The sequence below is a fragment of the Anas platyrhynchos genome, chromosome 2 (assembly GCF_047663525.1).
Source record: "Anas platyrhynchos isolate ZD024472 breed Pekin duck chromosome 2, IASCAAS_PekinDuck_T2T, whole genome shotgun sequence".
Lineage (NCBI taxonomy): Eukaryota > Metazoa > Chordata > Aves > Anseriformes > Anatidae > Anas > Anas platyrhynchos.
The window spans coordinates 63,637,931-63,662,267 of NC_092588.1; the positions used below are offsets into that span (position 1 = coordinate 63,637,931).

General features: G+C 38.2%; 1 protein-coding gene across 4 annotated transcripts in view; it reads right to left on the reverse strand.

The window, feature by feature from the left end:
• TEX10 (testis expressed 10) overlaps positions 1-24,337 on the reverse strand; it is a 50,449-nt gene that overhangs the window by 19,675 nt on the left and 6,437 nt on the right. For 3 of the 4 annotated variants that reach the window (XM_027451849.3, XM_038174669.2, XM_027451851.3), the window contains exons 4-9: positions 21,337-21,580; positions 19,308-19,420; positions 17,314-17,552; positions 12,894-13,029; positions 10,290-10,465; positions 8,471-8,648 (exon numbers count right to left, since the gene is read on the reverse strand). In XM_027451849.3, the coding sequence (XP_027307650.1) occupies positions 8,471-8,648; positions 10,290-10,465; positions 12,894-13,029; positions 17,314-17,552; positions 19,308-19,420; positions 21,337-21,580 (1,086 nt within the window). The remainder of the gene's footprint in view (positions 1-8,470; positions 8,649-10,289; positions 10,466-12,893; positions 13,030-17,313; positions 17,553-19,307; positions 19,421-21,336; positions 21,581-24,337) is intronic. The other variant, XM_027451850.3, reaches the window with a different exon arrangement.

The window sequence follows — 24,337 nt, forward strand, 5'->3', positions numbered from 1 at the left end:
CAGTCAGCTGGTGCAAACCTGCGTTAACTGTGCTGAATTCTGTGCCTTAATTTCCATAAGGTGAGCTGCTCTCCACGAGAACAGATCTCCTGAGCTGTGGAACTGCCCCTTTAGGTAACCTGCTCCGTACGCCAAACGGTATGAAAAGAAAAGCTGAATCCAATTAACTTAAAAATCACCGCTGCTCTTGCTGTTAGCGTAGCCCGTGTTTCTCAATGACAGCAGCAGTTCAAAGCACTACGTTCATCATTTCCTGCTAACTTCCAACTCCAGATGGACCTGGACGCCTTTGTCTGTGCTGTTATTTTCAGTTTGGGAATGTACCACAGGGTTGCAAGGTAAAACAACTCCAAAACTGCAATTTGTGCACAAGGAATGGGCTGCCCAGGGAAGTGATGGAGTCACCATCCCTGGAGGTCTCTAAAAGACGTTTAGATGTAGAGCTTAGGGATATGGTTTAGTGGGGACTGCTAGTGTTAGGTCAGAGGTTGGACTTGGTGATCTTGGAGGGCTCTTCCAACCTAGGTGATTTTGTGATTCTGAACCCAGGAAGAGAGATGACAAAGCCTGCTAACAACCTTCACACTCCTCATTACACCAAAGTACTTTGTATGCCCAGCGCCACAGATGTGTAGCACCATAGCCTTTATTTATCACCTGTGGGTCTTCCACCGGGAAGAACCAGGTAATACACTCAGATGTCTTCACTGATCCACAGAAAGTGAGTAAAGAAAAGGCTTCTTTCTTTTGACTTCCTGTTTTTGTGTCACAGACCATCTGTAACCTCTCAACACAGCGAGTCTAATACCAGCCTGCAGATTTCATCTATCAAGACACAACTGTTTTGTTCCTGCTACAGGAGCAGAGATACTGAGACACTTCAGAGGTACTGCAAGACCCTTCCCTGGATCTGAGAGGACTCCATTCAAACTCATCAGCACATCACTCAGGGGTCACTGCCCGAGCCAGAGACGCTGCTCTGCTGACTAAAGCCCTTCCAGGACAACACTGCACAGCTATCTCCTCTAGTGAGCTTCCCCAGAGTTGTTAGGAACCTCATGCTTTACATACAGACCTGGCTGCAAAACTAGTAGCAGCGCTGACAACCATTCAAAATGGTTGAGACACCTGTAAAATATGAGGAAAAAGAACAACAGTGGAGTTAGCTGGTCTGGAGAGCTTGGCAAGTATTGCAACACACCCCAAACGTTCCCATGTTCTCCTTCTGGAGAGCTATGTGCACATAAATAACAAAGCACACTGGAAGGAACAAAACCACAAGGAAGTACCATACCAGAACTGTTGCACCTTTATGGAAGAAAATCATAAGACATTTTCCTCAACTTCAGCATGCACGGCTGTAAAATCTGTTCTTTTTACAGCTTCTGCATAGCTTAATTCTGTTTAGCTTTAACGAAAACTGATTTCAGTCACACGAGAGCACAGCTGCAGTAGCGTCTAAGCTCAGGTTCTTGCATCAGCTTCATCAGACCAGTTGCATGTCACACATAACGAGGATCAACACTCAGTTTTCAAACCGGTTTTGGAAGGGACAGGAAACCAAGGCTGCCGCACAGATGTTGGAATGACAAAAACTTCAGTCTTTGAATACTTCTCCAACTGTGTCCCCGTCTCCCCGTCATTCACACCAACTTGGTTCCAGGTAGCACGGGCCTTGAACACAAACTACAAGAAAAGGCAACGAGATTTTCCTCTCCCTTTAATACGCTACCATATGCGGACAATCTTTTGTTAGTGTGTGTGAGCTGGTTTTTGTTTTTTTGTTGTTGTTTTTTTTTTTAAACTTCCATTATGTCTTTTCAAGGATCAAGTGTTTCCATTTGGAGATGTGGCAAAATACAACAAACATCTGCAAGGAATTAAGAGGGATTTGGAGAAAAATATGAATCCTATTTTAAGAAAATAACAATTTGAGCTATGCATTGTTAAAAGTAAGCTTGTCAGCTACTCATTTGCTCTAGGGCTGCAAAAGTTGTGTGAAGAAAAAAAAAATTGCTTACCCATTATAAGTGCCAGCCCAAATCAGAAGGAACATTCACTAATGAGCACAAGGCATTTACTGCCTGCTGCAGTTTTAAGTGCAGCAATGGAATTCTTCTCCCCTCAGTTAGGGGATATCAAACCACAAACAAGAACCTGGAGACAAATTTAGAGGGCTGTGTCCTTAAACACGAGCTTAGCATTCTCCTTCCCAAGCGTTACACTTCACCTAACAGCGAGCACAAAAAAGGAAACTTGCTGACCAGATCTGGCTGAAGGAACGAGCTGTAACATACCTCAGGATCTGTCAAGAACTACGGATCCTTCCTGATCCTACAGCAAGCAAAACAGATCTGTCTTTTACCCTTTGGCCTCAGTGGCATCCAGTCAGGGAAATGCCCACTTTCTGAAAGCACATCTTTCTTTTTAGTTTACATTCAACAGTGCCTTAAGCACTTGATTACCTTTTTAATACTCCCCTCCTCCATATTTGTGTCTAAATTGAGGGGTGTGGAAATAGAGCCAGAAAAAGCCCTTCACAGTGAACACAGGCTTCATTATTCTTACATTTTTCTTAATACCCTATTCATAATTACGATGCCTTCTTATACAAGTATGATTTTCAGCTTATTCCTCAAGGTACATCAAGCTGATGTTCCTTTGTACCACTTGTAAGGGTGGTGGTGGAGGTGGTGGTGTTTTATTTTAAATGAGGAAGAACCTCTCATTCACAGCAATGGGTTACAATATTCTCTCCAGTTTCTGTCCTGCTTGCAAATGCTTTTTGGGAATATGATGGGGATATAACATTTTTCTTGCCTAAAACAATGCATTCACTAAGTCTTTATTAAAGTACTGTGTGGGCTCCCAGTTACCTACTTCTCACTGACCTCCTCACATTGTCAAAGGCTGCAGACCCCATAACTAACAGTATTTACTCCAAGAGAAAGTATCTGCAGAAAAAATTTAAACTCCACTATGGCCCTAGAACATCTGAGTAATTATGTGGAGAGACAGAATTTTACATCTTTCAACCAACAGATGGTCGAAGTCCATTCCAGTTCTTTCTGAGCACCAGATTCCTGAGGGTAGCAGGAACCAACGTGCCCACTTCCTTGATGCGATGCCAACTGAGCTCCCTCGTTATTGTCTGGAAAGCAACAGAATGTTTTAAAGTCACTCTCTCTTAAGGAAATAGTCCGTGTGAAGTGATGACAAGCAGAATGCACGTTATCATCCCCAGTTGTCTCAAACCTATGAAGTCTGGGAATTCCCACACGGTTTACATCTTGCTTGGAGAAAGCACTCAGCTTCTCTGTGTATGGCCCTCATCCTTCTCCTTTTTCTACAGCAATGGAAACAGCAATTCTTTGTGAGACCCCAGCGAGGAGAGAGCCCAACAAGAATAAGAAATGGCTGCTTGAAGCCATTGGAGCCACTTCTGAATACTCCGCTTCAAAAGATAAATGTTATAAATTAATTGCCTCCCACACTTTGTTTCATTTAAATCTAGGCAGTGAAATATTATCTGCCTGATTCTCTTTCTGTTACAATGAATTAATTTCCAGACACTCTGTTCCAATACATAAAAGCTTCTAAGAACTTGTAACTATTATGGACAAATAAGGCACATAAACAAATTGCATTTATGTAATTCTGCTGAATAGATTTTCCTTACTTGTATCTCCAGACATGTTAAGAGGAGACAGAGAACTTTTCCCATAAAGTCAGCAATCTAATATCTTAGTTAAGATACTCGATCACAAGGTCATAGTCAAAATGAAAAGTTTTGTTTCAAATACAGTCTTCCAAAAAGCAGTCAAAACCCAAGCATTTACTTCACTAGTCCTTTAAAACTGTCCTGAAATAGTCTATCTTCTCCACAAACATAGAAATTAGGTGCAAAAAGATGACACTGAAAACTCTTTCTACCTCTACCTTACAATATTGCTAAGGTTTATGACCTTAATCCCTATTAGACGACTCATAATTAATACATTTCTTCAATTCGTGGAGAGAATTCCTTATGTTTCTATAGCCATATCCTCACAGACTCAGCCAGGACTCCAATGTCAAGATGAGGTTCACAGAATCACAGAATCACAGAATCACCTAGGTTGGAAGAGACCTCCAAGATCACTGAGCCCAACCTCTGACCTAACACTAACAGTCCCCACTAAACCATATCCCTAAGCTCTACATCTAAACGTCTTTTGAAGACTTCCAGGGATGGTGACTCCACCACCTCCCTGGGCAGTCTGTTCCAGTGTCTAACAACCCTTTCAGTAAAGAAATTCTTCCTAACATCTAACCTAAAACTCCCCTGGCGCAACTTTAGCCCATTCCCCCTCATCCTGTCACCAGGCACGTAGGAGAACAGACCAACCCCCACCTCGCTACTGGAATTCCAAACCTAAGGTCCACTTAGGTTAAACATTATATATTTCCTGCCCAACACATTTTCACTATTCTTTAATTAGTAGAGAACTACCATTCAACTATTTACAAACTATTCCAATAAATCATCAAAAATATTTTTTTCCATTAATTCTTTTAGAAATGTGGCACATTGCATCAAGACTAAAGTCTGTCTCGATACTTCAGTCCAAGTAGTGCCACCTAAATAATGAAACTCCACCTTGCAGATTCAGTGCAAACACTTAGAAAATACTTCCCGTATCCTTCCATTTGTCTCCATAAATTTCAGCTTGTCAGAGCCTTAAATCAGAAGGTGACTCAGAGAACTTAACTCCTTCCAAGAAGTTGTTACCTCTCATTTCTCGCACTCTGAGGTCACAGGCTGTTCTCGTGTTCCTCCACACCCTTCCTCGCCCCTGTTGGTGTATGAGAACAGGAGTGGGGAGAAGGATTTGTACCCCGTAAGTCTGGCACACCTCCATCTCTCAAAACCCTACCTGACTGGATTTAAAGTTACTTTACAGCTCAGGACCCACACAGCAGGCACTGAAGAAGACAGGGTGGCTCTATTTAAGCCACCATCAATTTCAGCATGGTCCTTGCCCTGTGCTGTCTGGAAGAGCTGTAGTGCACAGAAGCCAAGAGCATCACAAGAACTCTCGTAGCAATTTAACAGTATAGGTAATCACCCTCCCATGCTCAGAAACCTTCTTGTTATATGTGGCATTACCATCACCATCATCTTGATTCTCAGCACACAGAGTCCACCACGGTCAGCTCCTGCAGCCCAGCTGGCTATTAATTTCACCACCACAAAAATTAAAGATGGAAATTACAGGATGCCTTCAAAATCCATTTCCAATTAACAAAAACTTCCCAAAGTTAATATGCAGTAATTAAATTTAATGTTTACTGCCTGGTACCATGACAGGGCTGTGGTTTAAGCCATCTGGATACATTTACTATCTACTTTTATAGTTTGTACACACATGCACACACACGAAAGATATGTAAGAGCTTATTCATCTTATAATGATTGTTCCTGGAATAACTGTAACAGTCTTATCATCATCTGTATGAACTCTCATCAAATCCACTTTCATGTGGCTTCTCCCTGGCAAATATACATAGGTATGTATGTGCATTTTCTGATGCATGTAAGAACGTACATGATCTGCCAGCTAAGAATAGTGTGGAAATAAAAGCTTTAAAAGAAATTAAAAACAATTGCCAAATACAGCAGCGAGCCCCTGATGCTGCTGAATGCAATCTATTTAAAGTGCGACAGATAAGCAGGTGGCTTAGAAGAAAAGAGATTTAAAAGAACTCCCCCATCACAAGACTGAAGGAAAAGGTAATGGAAGAAAAACAGTGCCATCTAGCGACAAAATCATTTTTATTCATAAATGTGATCTCTGAACGAACTGATTCATATCAGTTTCTTTAAACACCACCATCATCTGAAACTACAGAAAATGTCCCATGAACCACACTGTGTTGCTGAGCTGTGAAACTATACACGTTTTGGTACAGAGCTGTTCACCTCAAGGACTCAGACGTTTAATTCAAAGAATCCTAATGCTGTAAATGACTACCAGAAGTTACCAAGTCCCTCCTGCTTCCTTTAAGGCTTTACCTCTGCCATCCATGACATCCAGACATAAATATCTGCTGTGAAGCATATTCTATACCTCCTTCCTACAGTCTACTCCAGCACCTCTCTGCATTTGGAAAATCTTGTTAGCACTCGAAACAGGTGATTTTCTCCCACTTAATATTTCTAACCCTGCTAAAACTGCATTCTCAAATCCCTTTTCAACAGCCTTTTATTCACACAAAGACAAGTGCCCCCTCCTTCCCAGTCTTATTAGCCTAACAATGCCAATTTGTTAGTCATCCCCCTTTATCACAATTTACAGACTATCATTCTTCATCTGCTCTACTTCAGATTCAGTCCAGTTTGTCCATATCATTACCTAAAAAGCAAGCCACGAAACTGGACACAATAATCCAGCCAGGCTTTGCTGATGATGAGAGAAAATTAGCTCACGTATCCTGCAACGACAGGTGATGAAGTTCTTAAAGCCCTGATAAATTTCAGATCTAGAAAATGGACAACTTTTTTTTTTTTTCTTAACTGCACTAATCCCTTCCCAAGCAAAAAGATGCGTCAGACTGCTCTGTTCTTGAGAAGTTAATATTAATTGTTACTTATCTCAGTGTTTTTGCATGCATGGTGGCTAATTTTAGCCACCAGACAATGGTCCCAAAGAATTTTTTTGGACATCCCCTTCACAACAGCCACTAAAATTTCTGACATCATTGTGGTTCTCCGATTCTTAAAGGCATCCTGTGTTGAAATTCTGACCATAAAAATCTATGATCAGGACCATAAAAAAAGTTTCATCTACATATTAAGAAGCTGAGCAATAACTGAAAAAAAAAAAAAAGCGAAGCTTGTTTTCAAGTTCTTTAAAATTTCTACCACAAACTTTCAAGTTGGCAACCTAGGTGAGAGTATTTTCAATGCTGTTACATTCACTTTGTCTATAAAAAGATTAGTTAATGCAAACCTTTGTAAAGATTTATTTCCAGATGTTTCTGAAGAAAACTGATCAGATTCCTTTTTTTAAAAAAAATAAAATATTCCTCTTCACACTGTGGAAACTACCTTACCAAAGAAAAGTGATGCTCAAATCAAGATTAAAATCTTTTCCTCCAAGCTCCATTTTTCATGGTTATTTCAGATCCACTTCTCAGGTAGATAACCCACAATCTTTGAAACCAACTTTGTTTAAAACATGTTCCAAATGCCATAAATTAAGATCAAAAGACTTTCTCTGCACTTCTGAAAAAATGAAAAGTTGCTCCTCCTCCTGCATTGCCAAGATGTAACCTACTTTTGGTAAGCATGCCGCCCCCCAGCAGTCTCTCTCATCTTCTGCCAGAAGGATCAAATGCCTGCAGCCCACCTGCACCTTCTTGATAATCTTCAGCTACACTATTACTGTAAAAATCTCCCACACTGAAAATCAGATAAGATCTAATAAAAAAATAAAAAAAGCAGCTTAGTGCTTATTACCATCTTCAGTTCTCACAATGCCTGCCTTTCAGTTGGTCAGTTTGTGACTGAATTTGTAGTATATGGCAAAGATTTATTATTTTTTTAAATAAAATTGGAGATCCATGTTCCCAAAGCTACACAGATTTTCACTCTTATAGCAATAACACATTATATAGAGAGAGTATTATAAATTTTATCACCACGTTAGTCACCTTACACGGCTATTATCAACAGGTCTGTATCTGGCAGTACATCGTAATTCATACAAGCCCAACTCCTATTTATTTATCCAAGCTCCAAAAAAAAGTGAGAAATAGAAAAAAGCAAGTGTACTTTTTCCAGAAGCAGCAAAGCAAAATACTGTAATGAAATCTCAGCAATCCTTCCTCTCACTTCTGTGGAACAGCAATTTCTCCCCACCTTCATAGTCTAATGTGCTCAAGCCAAGAGAAAAACAACAGGTGTGTGAATGATTTCTAACAAGACACTCGCCTAGCAACTACAATTTAGAGTTATTTAAGTGTGGTAACTATAGGAGGAGCAAGGTTTAAAAACTTTAAAGCAGAGCAGAACATGAGAATACATACTGGTTGGTTATTTTTCCCTACAAACACCGTGAAGTGAAAGCATTTACGAGGTCAAGGCTAAGTATTTACGAGGAAGAGCTGCAATCCGTGGCAGAACAAAGACCACCAGTGATAACATTCAGGGTAGAGGCTGCTCAATACTGCATAGCTTTAAAGGTAAGGGATATTATTTTGATATCAAACACTGCAGATAAGGGATATGATTTTGATATCAAACACTGCAGAAAACCAGTCAATGTAAACTGAAAGTCTAAGAGTAAAATTTGACAGAAGCATTAACTTTCCTCGAGGTACCAATTTTTACGTTCTGTGTTATCTTTCGTGTTTTGAAGTAGCGCAAACCACTTAGGAAGTTCAAAACGTTTTTCCAGCAACCTAAAGCATGGGTTAAGCATTTTACCTCATGCGCAGGATCCCAATAAGAGTGGCAGCCAGCTCTGAGGACATTCTTCCCATAATACAACAGCGACTCAAGCAAGCCAGCAAGCTGGCAGGGAGGCACGGCAGGAAGTACACCAGCTGAACCAGCCGCCGCTGAGCCTCAGCTGGGAGCAGAACCAGAGTGCCATCTAGCGGGTCTGAAAACACACAAAGAATGAATTAAAAGCTAGGCACAAAACACAGTTTTCTCCTAACGTCACTAAGGTATTGAAAGATTGTAAGTGTAGGAAAATAAGACGTAAATTGAAGAAAACTGAGGAGCAGAGGAAGCAAGTGTAACAAAAGCAATATGGAAAGCCAGTGGGAAGTTATGAGGAGTTAAAATTATAACAAAATAATGCTTGTAAAATAGAATCAAACATTTCTCACTTGTATTTTCCTAACTAACTACAAACCAATGTCCTTCATCGTGCAAATGTCTCAGGAGGCCCTATGAAAATTATTTTTATAAATGCATCTCTCCTTGTGTTCCAGTAAACACACTTTCACGGAGTTCCTCTTCTGCAATAATGCTCTAGGGAAACTGATTGTACACCAGTGACAAAAACTTGAGATACACATTATATTTAGATGATTTTCCTATCAATTATATACACACGCTATGTTTCAGGAAACAGGTATCAAGAGACACCTAGATCCAGCACTACTCCCAAAAACTATTGAAAAGAATTGAGTCCGTATTTAAAAAAAAATAAAATCAAGAAGCATTTTATTTAGATTTAAATTGACGTATAATAAAAATAGAAATATTTTATCTTTTGATTTTCAAGCATGTATAAATCTGCTGTCTTATTTCTGATTTCATATCTCCAAAAACAAGTAGAAGCTTAACTTTAAACTGAAAACAGATGAAACCACTTTATTTTATGAGCCTTGGTCGAGAAAATAGCCTAAATCTATCACAATACGCACAACAAAATTGCCAGACTGCACAACAATGCAATTGTGGAGAAGAGAACATTTTCATTTTTAGCAGAAAAGCCCATAGGTGCTAACAGGCAATTTATTACCAGCACAGCAATAAAATTCTTACAACTGTATAATCACCTTGATGGACCCAAATATATTTTATTTCTTGTAAAGAGGAGAATCTGTTTCACTCATCTCTTGCGGAAAGGGAGCAAGGTATGGGTTTAACAACATATGGACATAAAATTGTTTGTGTTTCTTGAAACAGCAAGTAGAACAGAACAGACTATATTCCCCCTTCCTTAGGTAATAACAAGCAAGAACTGCCCTAGACCCACAGAACTTAAATCACTTTCAGGCAAGGCTTCAGCTTCAAAAAGGAGCAGCATGCATTAAATTAATAGAAAGAAAAAAAAAAATTGGAAAACTCTGGAAAGTGGTATTAAAACATCAAAATTTAAACATTCTAAATACACAAAAGCTTTCACACAAGTGCCTCGTGCAGTGACCCCTCATATTTTCTAGCTGTTGTTATATACCAGCTTATAACATTTACTGAAGGTACGGCACTATACTTGACACTGAAAAAGAGAGAAAGAAAAAATAGAAGCAATACTACCACAAGCAGATTTCACAAAAACTGAAGCTTTTGATTTATCAAATTAAAGTCCTAATAACTTTAACTGTACATTTTAACCATTTTGCCAGCCTTTAGGAAATCATACATCATTCCTTTTAACCTTCACTGTGAGTGACTGATCTCCCCCCACACAACACTTTACCTAATAAACACTTGTATTTTCCATGTATTGCAACTTTCCTAAAAAGCGATGGAAAAAAAATCAGTATGCTGTAGAGCAAAGTCTTACCGTATATTTGATCAGCAGTGGCTTGTAAACTTTGTAATAATTCTTTGTTTGAACGAGAAGCAGCAGAATGAATGATATCAATCAGCTGATTTGAGAGCTCGGGGTTTCTCAAGCCAAGCAGAGCAAGTTGCTGAGGTAAACCAGCCAACCAACGAGATAATACTTTACTTCGACTTCTAAAGAAAGAACGAGAGTTATTTTGGGGAATCAAAAACAAACAAGAAACCCTACTTTTTCCAGTCTTGACTAAGTTGCTTTAATGTTAGGTATAATTAAATGACAATAAACTGCAACAGTATGGTTTGTGTACAATATTTCACTTGAAGATGTGAGCACATTGGTATGCTACTAAGGTTATAAATAAATAAGCATTTATTTGGCACAGTTTTTGCACTACATACTTACAGCTCTTTTAGAAAGTAAGTGTGTGAGAAGTGACCATATGCTGGCAAATCAACATTTCAATTTCTCATTAGTCTTATCACTTTATATTATTGCCACATTCTGACTACCCCTGAGCTCCCCAGTCAAGCCACAACTCTTTTTATTAGACTTTCAAATTCAGTTCTACCTTTACGGACGTCTTGGCTCTTCAATTCTGATAAATCTTAAAACAGAATGTGCAGCTAGAATTGGTTGCTTTAAATAGGAGTTGATAACATGATTTTAGTTTCTTTTCTTTCTCTGTTCAACTGCTACAGTAAATCAACTATTTTTGTCAAGCACAATAAAGTATCCTTTCTACCCTTTCTAAAACATCCAAGCCCTTGTTTTTTTAGCCAGTTTCATTTCTTAATCAGGAATGATGATTAAAAAAAAACAAACAGTAATATTAAGAAAACATGAGACTAAAAGAAGTAAAAAAAAAAAAAAAACAAAACAAAATGAATCCTGGGCAATCAGATTGCTGTTTTCCCTTTTTTGATCTATTATATCTCTCTTTTTACTACATACCAAGGAGTAAGTACTGAATTATTTTAATTAAGGTTTTCAGGTAGGCCTTTTACTCACACTTTTCAAATTTAAAAGTAAATTTTTCACGTGTAACTTAATAGTTTACACAATAATTAAAGGAAGAATTCCTGAACCCTATTTATTGTCTTATTATTGAATTCCTATGGCACCCAGGCAAATTACTTCAAACATGGCTCTCCTGAAGTTACTCTTATTAATAGATCTGCTACATCTCTACATTAAAAAAATTACACCAAAAACTGTAGGGACCAAACCATATCATTACTCCCACTGTCTACAAGCCATACAGAGCTAATACAGTTGCTTAATTTCCCCTGAACATTAAAAAAAAAAAAAAAAAGCTACACACTGCAAACAAGATACAAGGTCAAAAGGAAGTAAAAGAGACAACTGGAAAAAATAATTTAGTTGAATTTGCAGGATTAGCAACATTTCTGTGACAGTTTTAATTATGAGATAGAATAATTTTGGTTTGTAAGTTATACTGTATCATCTCAGTACTTAAACAAATGATTACATGTGTAAATCAAGAAGTTCAAGTTGAAGGTGTCAATAAGATTAGCATAATGATGATAAAAATCATCAAATTTTCAATAGACTTAAAACCCCTCACCAAAAAGTTTGAGAAAACAAAGTGTCTATAACAGCATAAGAGGGCACTAAAGGTAGGTGCTCTCCACCTTCCTCCCAGGCAACAGCAGGCCAAAATCTGCCACCCATCCTTTAAGAATCAGATACACCTAAAAAATAAAGTTTCATTTCCATTTCATGGAAATTGTTTCAATATGAACTCTGTTCCTCTTATACTGCTCTCAACAAGCTTCTGAGAAAAAAAAAATAATTGAGAAGAGCAGCCACAGGAAGGCTAAAAAGCTGTAATATCAAGCTGAATGGAATAATAATACGAATGTCAACCAGGATCCACTTCCCAGTCCACATCTTGAAGACTGGAAAACACTGATTCTAATGGAAAGAAATGGACTGTTCCAGTCCATAAAGATTATACCATCTTAAAATATCTTACATAGGTGTATACATTCTTTTTGCAAATAATTTTGGCCTTTTGAGAGTTCAGTCTTCAGTTACTAAAAATGTTAAAATTCCATGCAGAGGACTGAGAAAAGGAAAATAGCAGGAAAAATACTGCCATTTGTGACATCTAAAAGTTGAAAGTTAAAGCTTTCTAGACATTAGATGGTCATATGAAGCCATGGATGAGATACTCAGAACTTCAAGGTAAGTTCAGAAAACAGTGGTTATGTAACCTCAGGGAAATTAGTATGGAAAAAATCTTTTTCACTTTGGGTGAAAAAGAAGAGGAAAATGGGATGCTGCCTAGTCTTTTCCTGTCTTTCAAATTCCCTGTATTTTTTCTAAGATTCACAGCATAAACGTTAGATTTTACTGTCTGTAGATCTAATTACATATACTCAGGCCTGACCACAATACAGGATTGGAAAGAAGAAGAGGACAGACAGAAAATAATTATATTCCCAAAGCTTGACTGTGCTAATGGATGCCAGCATTTCAATATTCTAACTTTTGAAATAAACATGCTGTGTTGAAATGAAAAGGAATATAGAAGTTTTTTTTTTGTTTGTTTGTTTGTTTGTTTGTTTTGGTTTTTACCTGATTCTTTGAGTCCTCAAATCTTCTTTTTGGTAAACTCTGCTAAAAAATTTCAAAAGCAACGTACGAACAGGAAGGAGGAGATTCCGTTGCTGGTATAGCGTATATACTGCCTTTATCAAGGGTTCCGTAGCCACTAGAATGAAAATATAGACAAAATTCAAATAGTGCTGCTGAATCGGCTGATTTCATACATACACACACACATTACATATAATCTGTATCTGCAGCTACCTACAGTTATTTCCATAGGGAAGTACCCAAAGGCTTCAAAAGAAACCACTGGATAAATCGGTGAATCATTAAAACACTTCGTGGTGTAGCTTATCAAAGAAGCACGCAGCTATAGAGACAGCACGTACGTGAAAGCTTCAGAGCTTCCTGAAGACAGCTCATTATCTACCTCGAAACGAGTGCAATAAGTAATAAATTCCTGTTTTCCACAGCTATCGTCCACATCCTTTTTCCCTAGCGCAGTAACTTCACATCCCTGGTCTCCTTTACTCCTCACCTTGTTTCCAAAACCTCACCGCCACTGCCTTCGGTGATCTCCAGACTAACCCTCCCTGCCACACACACATCAGCCTCAGCAGCTCTCCACGTCTTCGAACCAGCTGGCTCCACACCACATTTGCTGCTTAACCAGAAAATACATACCTTGAGAGCCACTGGCCAGCCGCTACAATGAGATCTGCTAAACTTGCACTGCAACCTTTTCTTCTCTGAAGCTTTAGCCAACTACGCTTTATCACCAGACTTACAACAATGTTTGAGCTCTAACCTCATGTCAAAGGCGGCTAAAACTGGCCAGCAAGTGCAGAAGTTATTACAGTAGACTGAAAAAGAGACCAAACATTTTCTTTAGAAGCCAGACTGAAATATTGGAAGTAAAAGTTAACAAAGCGTGAAAAAAAAAAAATCATACAAATATCTGAATTGTGAGAAGACAAGCCTAAAAGAGCAGAGAAATATCTGAAAAGATAAGAGGCATATGAAGAGCACTACCCCTCACTCAAGTTGTCTGAATAGGGCTTGATCCCAGTGAACTAATTGCTGTCAAGATGCACTTAACTAGCAGTAATCACTTATTTTCATTGTTTTCATAATCCAAGACCACAGAACTTTTGTTTTCCATTCAGGTGTATAATGCAGTTAAAGTTATGCATTCAAAACCAGACACAATAATTTGTTCCACACTGAACAGAGCTACTTCTGCCCCAGGAGACCACATTTTAACAAGAATGCTCCATACTAAAAACGATTACAGGTCCAGTTCAGGGGCCAGTCTTAATTGATAAAACTCCAGTAAAACCAGGGAATGTATTTAAGTTACTGTACAGAGATTCGCAGGAAAATACACACGATATAAAGCACCTGAAATGGCATGGCCATACTTAATCATAATGCAGGGAGCCATTGAGAAGTTGAAATCTAACAAATCTATCAACTGAGAAATATGTCAAATATTAGAACAAATTTTAATTAAGATAAATTAAGTTCTTTTTTTTTTTTCCACTAGAAACATTAACTTATTTCACATACTCTTCTAATGAAGATTTTTCTTGGACTGCATAAACAGAACGCTTGCTTATTCTCAGTTGATTAGCAGTTCATTAATTAGCTGGAAATCACAAAGGTATTAACGTTAACGGAAAATTGTATAAGAAATAAATATTCTAAGCATGTAGAATATTCAGCCACCTTCAAATAACTCTCCGTGGCACGTTCAGTGAAGCAGATCCTACTGTTTGAATTGGTTCCTATGAGCAGAACAAGTTTAAAAACAAAAGCAATTTAAAAATGCATTATCTAAAGGTAGCATTTAAAAGGTCCACATTGTACAGACTTCCAAAATGCAGCTGAGGTCCTCGTAGGTTTTTAACATATTCCAGTTTTAATCAGCATGTGTCAACCCTCCTGAAGCAACTGAGTGTTCTCTCTCACTTGAAGAAAATGTATCAAAAATACAAATAGCAGGTAAACTGCTGCTAAAGTTATACCTGAGAAATGCAAGCGAGCAACAGACGTCCTGATTATAAAGAGCAGATCCAGAGTTTGATCTTAAACAAAGGAGAGAAATCTTCAGATGTCAGCTCAAAGCTCTTGTAGACATCCAAAGTAAATGTTACATTTCACCCGCATAAATAACTACTCAAAGTAGGCAGTCCTAAAAAAAACAGGACTACAAAGATGCCACCATATTTTTGTTGCATAAAGCTGAAGAGGTTGACCATGTTTTTTACTTCATCTTTAGTTGTTTTTTCTGTCTAGGTTTCCCCTTTTTCAATTTCCATTTCGTTCTAAGAAAACATTAACAGCTTTTTTTTTTTTTTTTGCATTGTCTGCTTCTCAGTGCTTTAATCTCAATTTCAGATATGTTTTTAACAAATCAGACTTATCTTCAGTATGTACCAACTTTTGGAATATCACCTCATACAATACAGTTCAGAATTTCTAGAACACCATCAAAAAAATCAGGAAAGGAAAACTTTTTTCCCCATAGAATGGTTTAGGCTGTAAAAGGCCTCTGGATATCATTGGGTCTAACGCCCCTGCTCAGGCAGGATCACCTAAAGCTGATGGCCAGGACCACATCCATACAGTTTCTGAATATTTCCGAGGTGAGAGATTTTCAAGATGGGAGCTCCACAACTTCTCTGGGCCACCTTTGCCGCTGCTCTCTCAGCCTTTCCTCAGAGTAGAGACGCTCCAGTCCCTTAACCATTTTCGTGGTCCTTCGCTGGACTCTCTCCAGTAGCTCCGTATCTCCCTTGAACTGGGAAGCCCAGAATGGACACAGTACTCCATGGTCAACACGGTGTCCACCCAGATCCTTTCCTGCCAAGCTGCTTTCCATCTGGGCAGCCCCAGCATGTTCTGGCGGATGGGCCTGCTCCTTCACAGGGGCAGGACTTTGCTCCTCCTCTCGCTGAACTGCATGAGGTTCTCATCAGCCCATTTATCCAGCCTGTTGAAACTGTACTTCCTCTACGTCTAGCAAATGAGGTTTAATCTTACATCTAGTCAGGCTCTTAGTACTGCACAAGGATTATCTAGAAGGGACAAGATAAATTGTTCACACAAACGGATACAGATTCCTGAGGTAAACAATTTCCCACTCGCAACAAAATCCCTGAACCTTTACAGAATGAGAAGACAAGATCCATATGCATCAATCTTTTGGAAATTCACTTATTTTTTGTTTTTGTTTTTAAAGCTTATTCATTTTCTGCACTCTCCAGGAGAACTGTTTTACTAAAATGGCTACTTTGGTTAGAGAAACACAAGCTATTCTCAGCTATCTGACAAGAGTCTTGTAGACAAAGCAAAATTCAGTGTTTTACTACAAAGAAGAGTGTGAAGCATCTGATATAATAGTTGGAAACGTATTTCTTTAGTATCAGCTCTTCTGCTTTGGCTCAAATGATGAGACAGGCACATCTCTGACTGTGGACTATTATTTGCCTTCAGCAGGAAGCTAAATTTTGTAGTATAGATAGGAATGATTGATTGGTTATTAGCTTTGTTCCCAGGGAGATAGCGTTTTCTATAAATGCCACTTGGCTGTGGAATTTAATTTTACCAGACCAGTAAGACACAACAGACCACTGTCACCTTTAGACTTACTGAGAAATTCCTGTCTTTAGGAAGTCCTGCATCAACCAGTAACAGACATGGCAAACAAGTCTTATCTGGATCACAGTCAAGTGTTATTTTTGGTGAGGGGGTGGGAAGAGAACCCAAAACACTATGTTGGTCGTGCAAGTCATAACTGGAAACATGTTTTTCCTTCGAAAAGGATTAAAATCAAATGCTATCACAGCTTTCATCAGGATTATCTCGGCATTTCATAGAATCACAGAATGGTTTGGGCCTGGAAGGTACCTTAAAAACCATCCAGTTCCAATCCCCTACCATGGAAGGGGATGCCTTCCACTAGACTAGGTTGCTCAAAGCCCCATCCAGCCTGGTCTCGAACACTTTTCATGGTACCATAGAACTAGAACGGCCATCTGACATTACTCAAGGATGTCTACAAGCTACATTAATGATTTTAAATAAGCACTAAAATACTAAAATATCACACAACTCTCCTTCCTTGTAATTATTTTTTCCAGTGAAGAAAAAATTTAGTCTTCCCATTTACAAGAATGCCTTAAGAAGTAAAACCAGAAGACAGGTACACAAATATACACTTTGTATATCAACACTATGAATCTAGCAGCTTTCCTAATAATGAAGCAATTTTCAATGCCATGTACAAGGATATGACCATGGAATTCAATTTACCTCTACAGACAAAATACACTATGGATGTAACAACCATGGATGTAAGACAAAGTGACCTGATATGAAAAAAGTAACTCAATCTCTTTGTCAGTGCCTACATTTCACTTTTTAGAAACTACTCACATCTTACCTTTGTTCTGCTGTATTTGCATTAGTCTCCAAGTCACACCAAGCAACCTGTTCACCTGCTTGCTATTCAGCCTGCTGCCATCCTGGAGAGTATCTGTCACAAATTTCCGTATCATGTCCAACCACCCAGAATCTGCCTGAAGCGTTGAAGCGCTTGCTAGTGAAACCATTATGTCGCACAAGGTTAAGTTCAGTAAAAGATGGTCTACGCTGTTTGAGGGTGTCATACAACACTTGTTGCTAAGGAGGAAGGGAGGGGAAAAAAAGAAAAAAAAAAAACAAAAAAAAAATTACACTTTTTAATATACTGTTACTTTAGAAGGAATTATACCACATGGAGAAGAAAAATCATAAATACTGAAATTTTAAAGCAAGTATACTTTTAAAAAGAGTCTTCATATTTGAGTTTTACACCCCATTCAGGTAAATGACAATTTTTGTTTTGCCACCATGATATCCATTTCTTGTATTTATAGTGGCAGTGAGAACCAAAGCTGTAAATTGTGTCTCTACGGCTGATTTCTCCTCTGAGGTTTTTACCTGGTCTAGCACCACTTTTAGGTGACTGAAACAGGAAAAGGAACACTAGAAAAATGACCCCTTAGTTTTGTTTTTTTTGTGTGTTTCTTCTTCTGTGAAGAATCACATGGATTTTGTCACTGTCACACAACTAAAAGCACCATGAACAGCGTAGAGAAATTCATTTATGTACCTTTTTCCAATCTCCTGTGGAATAAGAAACACATTTATCACCGTTACTATATCCTTCAGAGGTCTGAAAGTCCAAATTAAGGGTTACCAAGAAAGGAATCAAGGATGTTGCAGCTTGACATCTAATGCTGGAACTTCACTGCACGCTGACTGAACACTCACAGAATACCAAAAGAAACGAATTTATCTACAGAAAGCTGTACATATGAATGCCTACACTCAGTACATGATACAGAGTTGTGAAAATTACAAAACAGAGCACTTTGCCCTGTGCTAACTGAAGCCTAGTCACTCTTCAATTCAATAAAGCTGACTGGTAAAATATGGGGAAGTAAATCTCAAGCTATGGGCTTAATTTACACATTGCATAAATACTAATATCTTTTTTCATGTTCAGAATGCGTTAGCACTAAGGGCTATCAGCAGAACTGTGATAAATTTCTGTAACATTTTGCAAACTGGAGAAGGACGGAAGCCTTAAAATGCCATGTGAGATTGCTAAATGCAAGCCTTTACACCAATATATTGGTAAGTAGGGAAAACAGACAGGCAACTGTTTTTAGTTACATGACATGAGGGTATGTTTTTGGAAGTCCTCAATTAATATCCAAAACAAAACTGCGGAAGTCTCCAGTATCTATCCAACAGCATACTTATTTTCAAGTGCAAGAATAGGGTACATGTTTAGGAGTATAGTGAAGAAGGATGAATAGAATTTTAATAAGTCAGGATGTCATCTACAAGACAAGAAACATGGTTGCGTTCCCCAAATACTAGTTCTCAGATTTTCAGTTTCAAAAAGGAGTTCAGGTCAAATCCTGGAAAAGCAGAACATTTTTTTTGGCTTTATCAACTTAATGGGTAAGGCTTAGCTGAAAGTTAAGTATTTCAGTAGGAGCTCTGCTGTACTTCTAATCTCTGTGCCCTTCTAGGAATGGAAAATGCAATACTTGAAATACCAAACATGATTTCAAACACAAATATACCTGCAGCACGATAGACCCTTAGAAAAAAAGCAAGATTCCACTATGACAGCTCCATTTTCAGGAGCACAGCTTGCAGTACTTTCACTTCTTTAAGACAGCTTTTTCATCTCTACTGGAGGACTTTCAGATGACTTCCTATACAAAAATTTTAAGAAGTACAACCAAAACTCTGGATGTACAGACCTCCCAGGAACACACAATAAAAAGTTTTACAACATTACAAACTTAGTAATGCTCACATATGTTGTCTCATTTTACGAAACTAAAAGCTCTAACACAACACTGATTTTATTCTTACCCTTTCCACGAATCTTTCTTTTTGTGCCTTACTGTTTCTTGTAAATAGTAAGGAAAACTACGCATGAAGTGGTGCTTGAAATCAACAAGGTAATTCATTCGGAGCCACACTTCCTATTAGGGAAAGCAGATGACAGAAAACACAGCAGTAAGTGAAAACCATCAATGCAATCATGCACAAACAGGAAGATCCACAAAACAAGGGAGTAAAGTTGTGATACAATTCAAGACTGAGGGATAACATTTAATCCAAACTGGAGCAGTATGTGTTCCTAGCACATACTGAAGTGGATATACACAATATTAAACCAAGTGAGTTACAGGTATGAACTGAAAGTTCATACAGGTATGAACAGAACTGAAAAGTATGAACTTTTACATTAATGTATCAGTGAACTCTGATTTACTTGCAGTGACTGTTCTGAATTTTCCCTTAAGACATGCTCTGACACTGCCTTCATCTTTCCCATTATTAACATACTTGTAGCTCAGGACTTCCAACAAAACATCTTACTGAAAAAGGTCATCCTTACAGAGTAACATTTTTATATTCAAAAATAATTTCACCTTGTGGGTTAACAGACACTCTAAGTCACCATCCCACAAACTATCTAGCAGAACCCACTACACACACATAGAAGCTTGCATTGTTATTAAATTGATAACGCACAACAATCTTTTTTATACATTCAGATATTCAAGAGAATGACCATTAAACTACTTCAAAGCTTAACAGGCTCCCACCAAGCACATTCAGAGTGGTTTGCCAAAAGATCTCTAATAAACACTTTGGCCCTTAAAGCCCAAGGACTGTTTCATAAGCAAAACTTCCATTTTCAAACTGAGCTATTTGAATGTACTTATATATAAGGTAACTATAAAGGAACAGAGAAGATACAGTTATAAAACACAGTATCCTCAAAAAAAAATTTGGATGGACGTCAGATTTTCTTCTGACCATCTTAAGGTCATAATGCACCTGTGTGTACCTGAAATGTCTTACATCTTGACACAGGAGCACTCCTTTCTTGTCACCAAAAGGCAGGCACCCTGTGGCTAAGGGCAGCAGCCCTAAAGCACCCTACAGAAAAAGGTTAGCAGCAGCAGGCTGCCACAGCCTCCTTTCTGCCTGCTCCCAAATGGCTCTGTAGAAAGGACAGAGGTAAATGGGAACAGCACGTTTTGTTCGGGGACACTGAATTCACCCCTCTTGGGCTGTCTGTGTCTGTTAGCTAACTCTGGTGTAATGGGTTGATTCCAGAATTTTTTGTAGTAATTATTCTGTCCATAGGTTTTGTTCAGCACGTGAATCTAGAATCCTATACAGAGATAAAAGCTGTCAAGATATTCCTTCAACAGCCAAAATGACAAAAGAGTGTGTGTATTTTCCCTTTTGCAGGGCCTTCTGAAGAGCAGCAAACATTGGAAAAAAAAAAAAAAAGTAATAGATTTATCAAAATAAAAGACAAAATAATCAGGGCAAAAACCTTCAGAGATGCTTTCCAAAACTCTTATTTAGGCTTTGATTCAGTGTCATGGGTGATACTACCAACCATGACACAGCAGTGCAGGTACTGCCATGCAGTTAGTGTCTTCATACAACCCTTGTCCCTTACCTTGCTAAGGGTTTAGGGTTTGTTTTTCCTTCCACCCCTGATATGTAAAACCTTTCAGCATGTAAAAACAAGAAAAAAAAAACAACTCCATACCACACTTTGGTCAGATTGATATTCTAGATGTTATCTGGGAGACAACGCTCCTCTTCTCCAGTATGAATTTCAGGCTCAAAAGTTTCCGTGCTGGTCTGTCAGGAAGGATTCCTGGAGACCACTGCTGAACTCATTGCTCAGTTCAACAGATTCTGTTCTAGAGTAAGAGCCCTGACCAAATCCACACTCCAGTTTTGCTCAAACCCTAGGCTTTTTCTCTCTTACTCAAGTATTTCCACTATTTCCCATCACCAACCAACTGGTTTCTGATCAAAACAACATGAACTCTCATTATTATGCCACGGATCACTTCTCCCTTACCATTTTGTATGTTTCATCCTGTCGCTTTGTGAGCTTCCACAATAAATGTATTATACTAAGCACTTGCTGCATAAGCTGCTGAGAATCTGATTCCAAAAGATTTCCGAGAATGGGAGCTGATTGTGCGGGAGATGCTTCAATCCAGCACTCTATCAGTAACGGAATTATTATCTCAATAAAACCTTTTAAATTTTCAGCCGAGGACAGGCCTTTTTCTGCACTGTCCATTACACTTGCCAGAGACCTAAACGACAAAAGCAAAAAAAAAAAAAAGAAAAGATAAAAGAAAAAGATAAAGATCACACCTTTAAAAACAGATTCAGCAATACTGCTTTCTTTTCTTTACACCAGAAAAAAAATACTTTAATGCATTTAAGGTTTGCTTGCTTTCTTGCTAAACATTTCAATTAGGAATAATGGGATCATAGAATGACAGAATATCCCAAGTTGGACTTGATGATCCTTATGGGTCCCTTCCAACTCCTGGCACCACACAGGTCTAACCCAAAAATTCAGACCATAGTTTGAACCAACTACAACAAACCTGCTCCCGAGACTCCCTGCAAATCTGTGCGCTTCTATAGCAGCTTCTTAGATTTCAGTACTTCTCTCCCCACTGTTACATGTAAGGTCTACAGAAATGCAGAAATACGATTTGTATTATCATTATCGCCTTCAAGCAACAGGCAAGATTTCACCGTGCTCAGCACAACGGAATAACAAACTTTTACCTTAAGTTTTAAGCTCCTTGAAGCAAAATAATGAAACTGACTACAAAGTATTGTCAAATGCATGAGGTTTATTACAGTTAATAATGATCTTCAGCTATAATAAATGTAATGGTTGCTCATAATAATAGAAATCATTCTGCAAAACCATAACCAATTCCCATTGAGACAGCTTAGCTTTAATGCTCTGGAGAGCAACTAGCTCAAAATTATTAAAATGTTCTGATAATAAACAAAAAATATCCCCAAATAAAGAGATTTCATTTAAATCAAACTAGAATACGTCTCCCAGAAAGCAAGAAAACCAAGATATTTTTTTTCTTGATTACACTTCTGTTTTCTTTTCCAAAAGGGATTATCAACACAAATGATAAAATACAGCTCCCAAATAAATTCAGGCAGTTTAAATCCATTTTAAGAAGAATGTTCTTTAAATAAAGTAACTCATGAAGCACTCTTGCTATTTTTGAGCTATACAGAAGCTTTTGGATCTGTTTCTAAACAAAAGAGCTCTTAAAAAGTTTTTAAAAAAAACAGAGGAGCAATGTTAACCTGAACACATAATTGCTGGCATTGTGAAAACAAAATCATCACGGAAGACAAAATGCTCATAGCAAGGAACTTCTGTAATTCTAAATTCTTAATATAAGTAAAAATTAGTATGCTCAATTTCCTATTAAACCCCTTCCTGTTTCAATGATGTTCTCCAAGATACTCTCCTTTACAGATAAACACCCAAAATGAAATCTGAAAAACTACTTGCTTTCTTTCCACAGGATGTTTACAAATATTTTAACTTGGTATTGAATTAAAGAGATTAACCAGTTTTCTCTAGTCATCCTATCATTTTCAAGCCAACCAATTTACTATATGTTTTCAAAGAAGCTTTAAAAAAAAAAAAACAACAAACAAACAGCACTAACAGCAACAACCAATATATGCAGTCAACTTCATTCTGCTTTTCCTCTTTAAATAAGATGATTTTTATTAACTATCTACTCTGTAGACACTACAGCGAAGACATCAGTTTCTTTTAGACTATAGGGTTTAAGGTGAATAACGTAGACATCTAAAGACACAGCAGACAAATCTCATCTTCTAGTTCTACCCATCACAAATCCTGCAGCGTCACCGGATGAGTAAGTTGCTACCAAGACCTCTAACTTCACTGAACAGTGCTGTCCCATAAATGCCAGTAATATGCGAATACCAGACACCTGGCTGAGATTCTCAAGTGTCAGTAATTGGGTAACATAGCTCTGAAGTCATACTTTTAAACAATTTCTCTGAAAAGAATAGCTGGTGAGCTCCGGCATTACAGCAAGCTATTTCTGGACCAGAAAAATCACCTCATTAAACAATGAGCAGTGCATGAAACCTGAGAACACACGCCTCAAGATTCCTACTGAAGTGTAACAAAGCACAGCCCTCTATTTTAGTGCTTACCTGAAACTAGGAATGGGAAGAAAAAAAAGAACGAGTGCCAAAAGGGATATCCCACCCAGATGGTGAGGGCTTTTGGGAAAGAAAACTTAGCATAGCTTTCATGTCTCCCCTCAGAAGAAGCCCCTAGGTCTCAAAATAACCTCCTCTACACTTTCAAGGTTGACAGCAAAAGGGGTACGAAGTATCAGCGCCATCTGTTCAGTATGCATTTGATGAGTGCATCCACGGATAAATGAACCAGAAGAGTTTGATGTCAATTAAAGTGTCGATATTTTTGTCACATATCCGTTATCGCTACTCCTTAATAACAGGGTGGCTCTGAAAAACACCACAAAGCTCATTACCTTCACTTTGGGATGAATTGTTATTAAGGGGAGCTGCAAGATACTTATGTATGTAGCAACTTAAGCTGTCAATTTTCTTAAAATGCCAATATTCCTATAAGGAATACCAAACAAAATATTTTTTTTTGTAACACTGCTGCAACTTGACAGTAAGGGAATGAAAGAAATTGAGGGAAGGGAAATCAAAGAAGCATAAAAGAAACAGAAAATACGTAAAGAACTGCTGGCTGCTTGAAATAGGAAGTCATTGGAAGTTAGTAATTTTTCTCTTGGTCTTGCAGTCTGAATCAGATTACTGTGCTCCTCTTCCTTAGGTACGCATCACCTACTGCAGCAGAAAAACACTCAGCTGTATTTTCCGCTTCTGTCTATCCGATGCACAGCACACACATATACATTCACTGTGCTTTGTCTTCCATTTCGGTCACTCAAGTCTTCTCCAATTTACTCTGCAGCTTCGTTTTATCCTTTCTTGGCAGAACA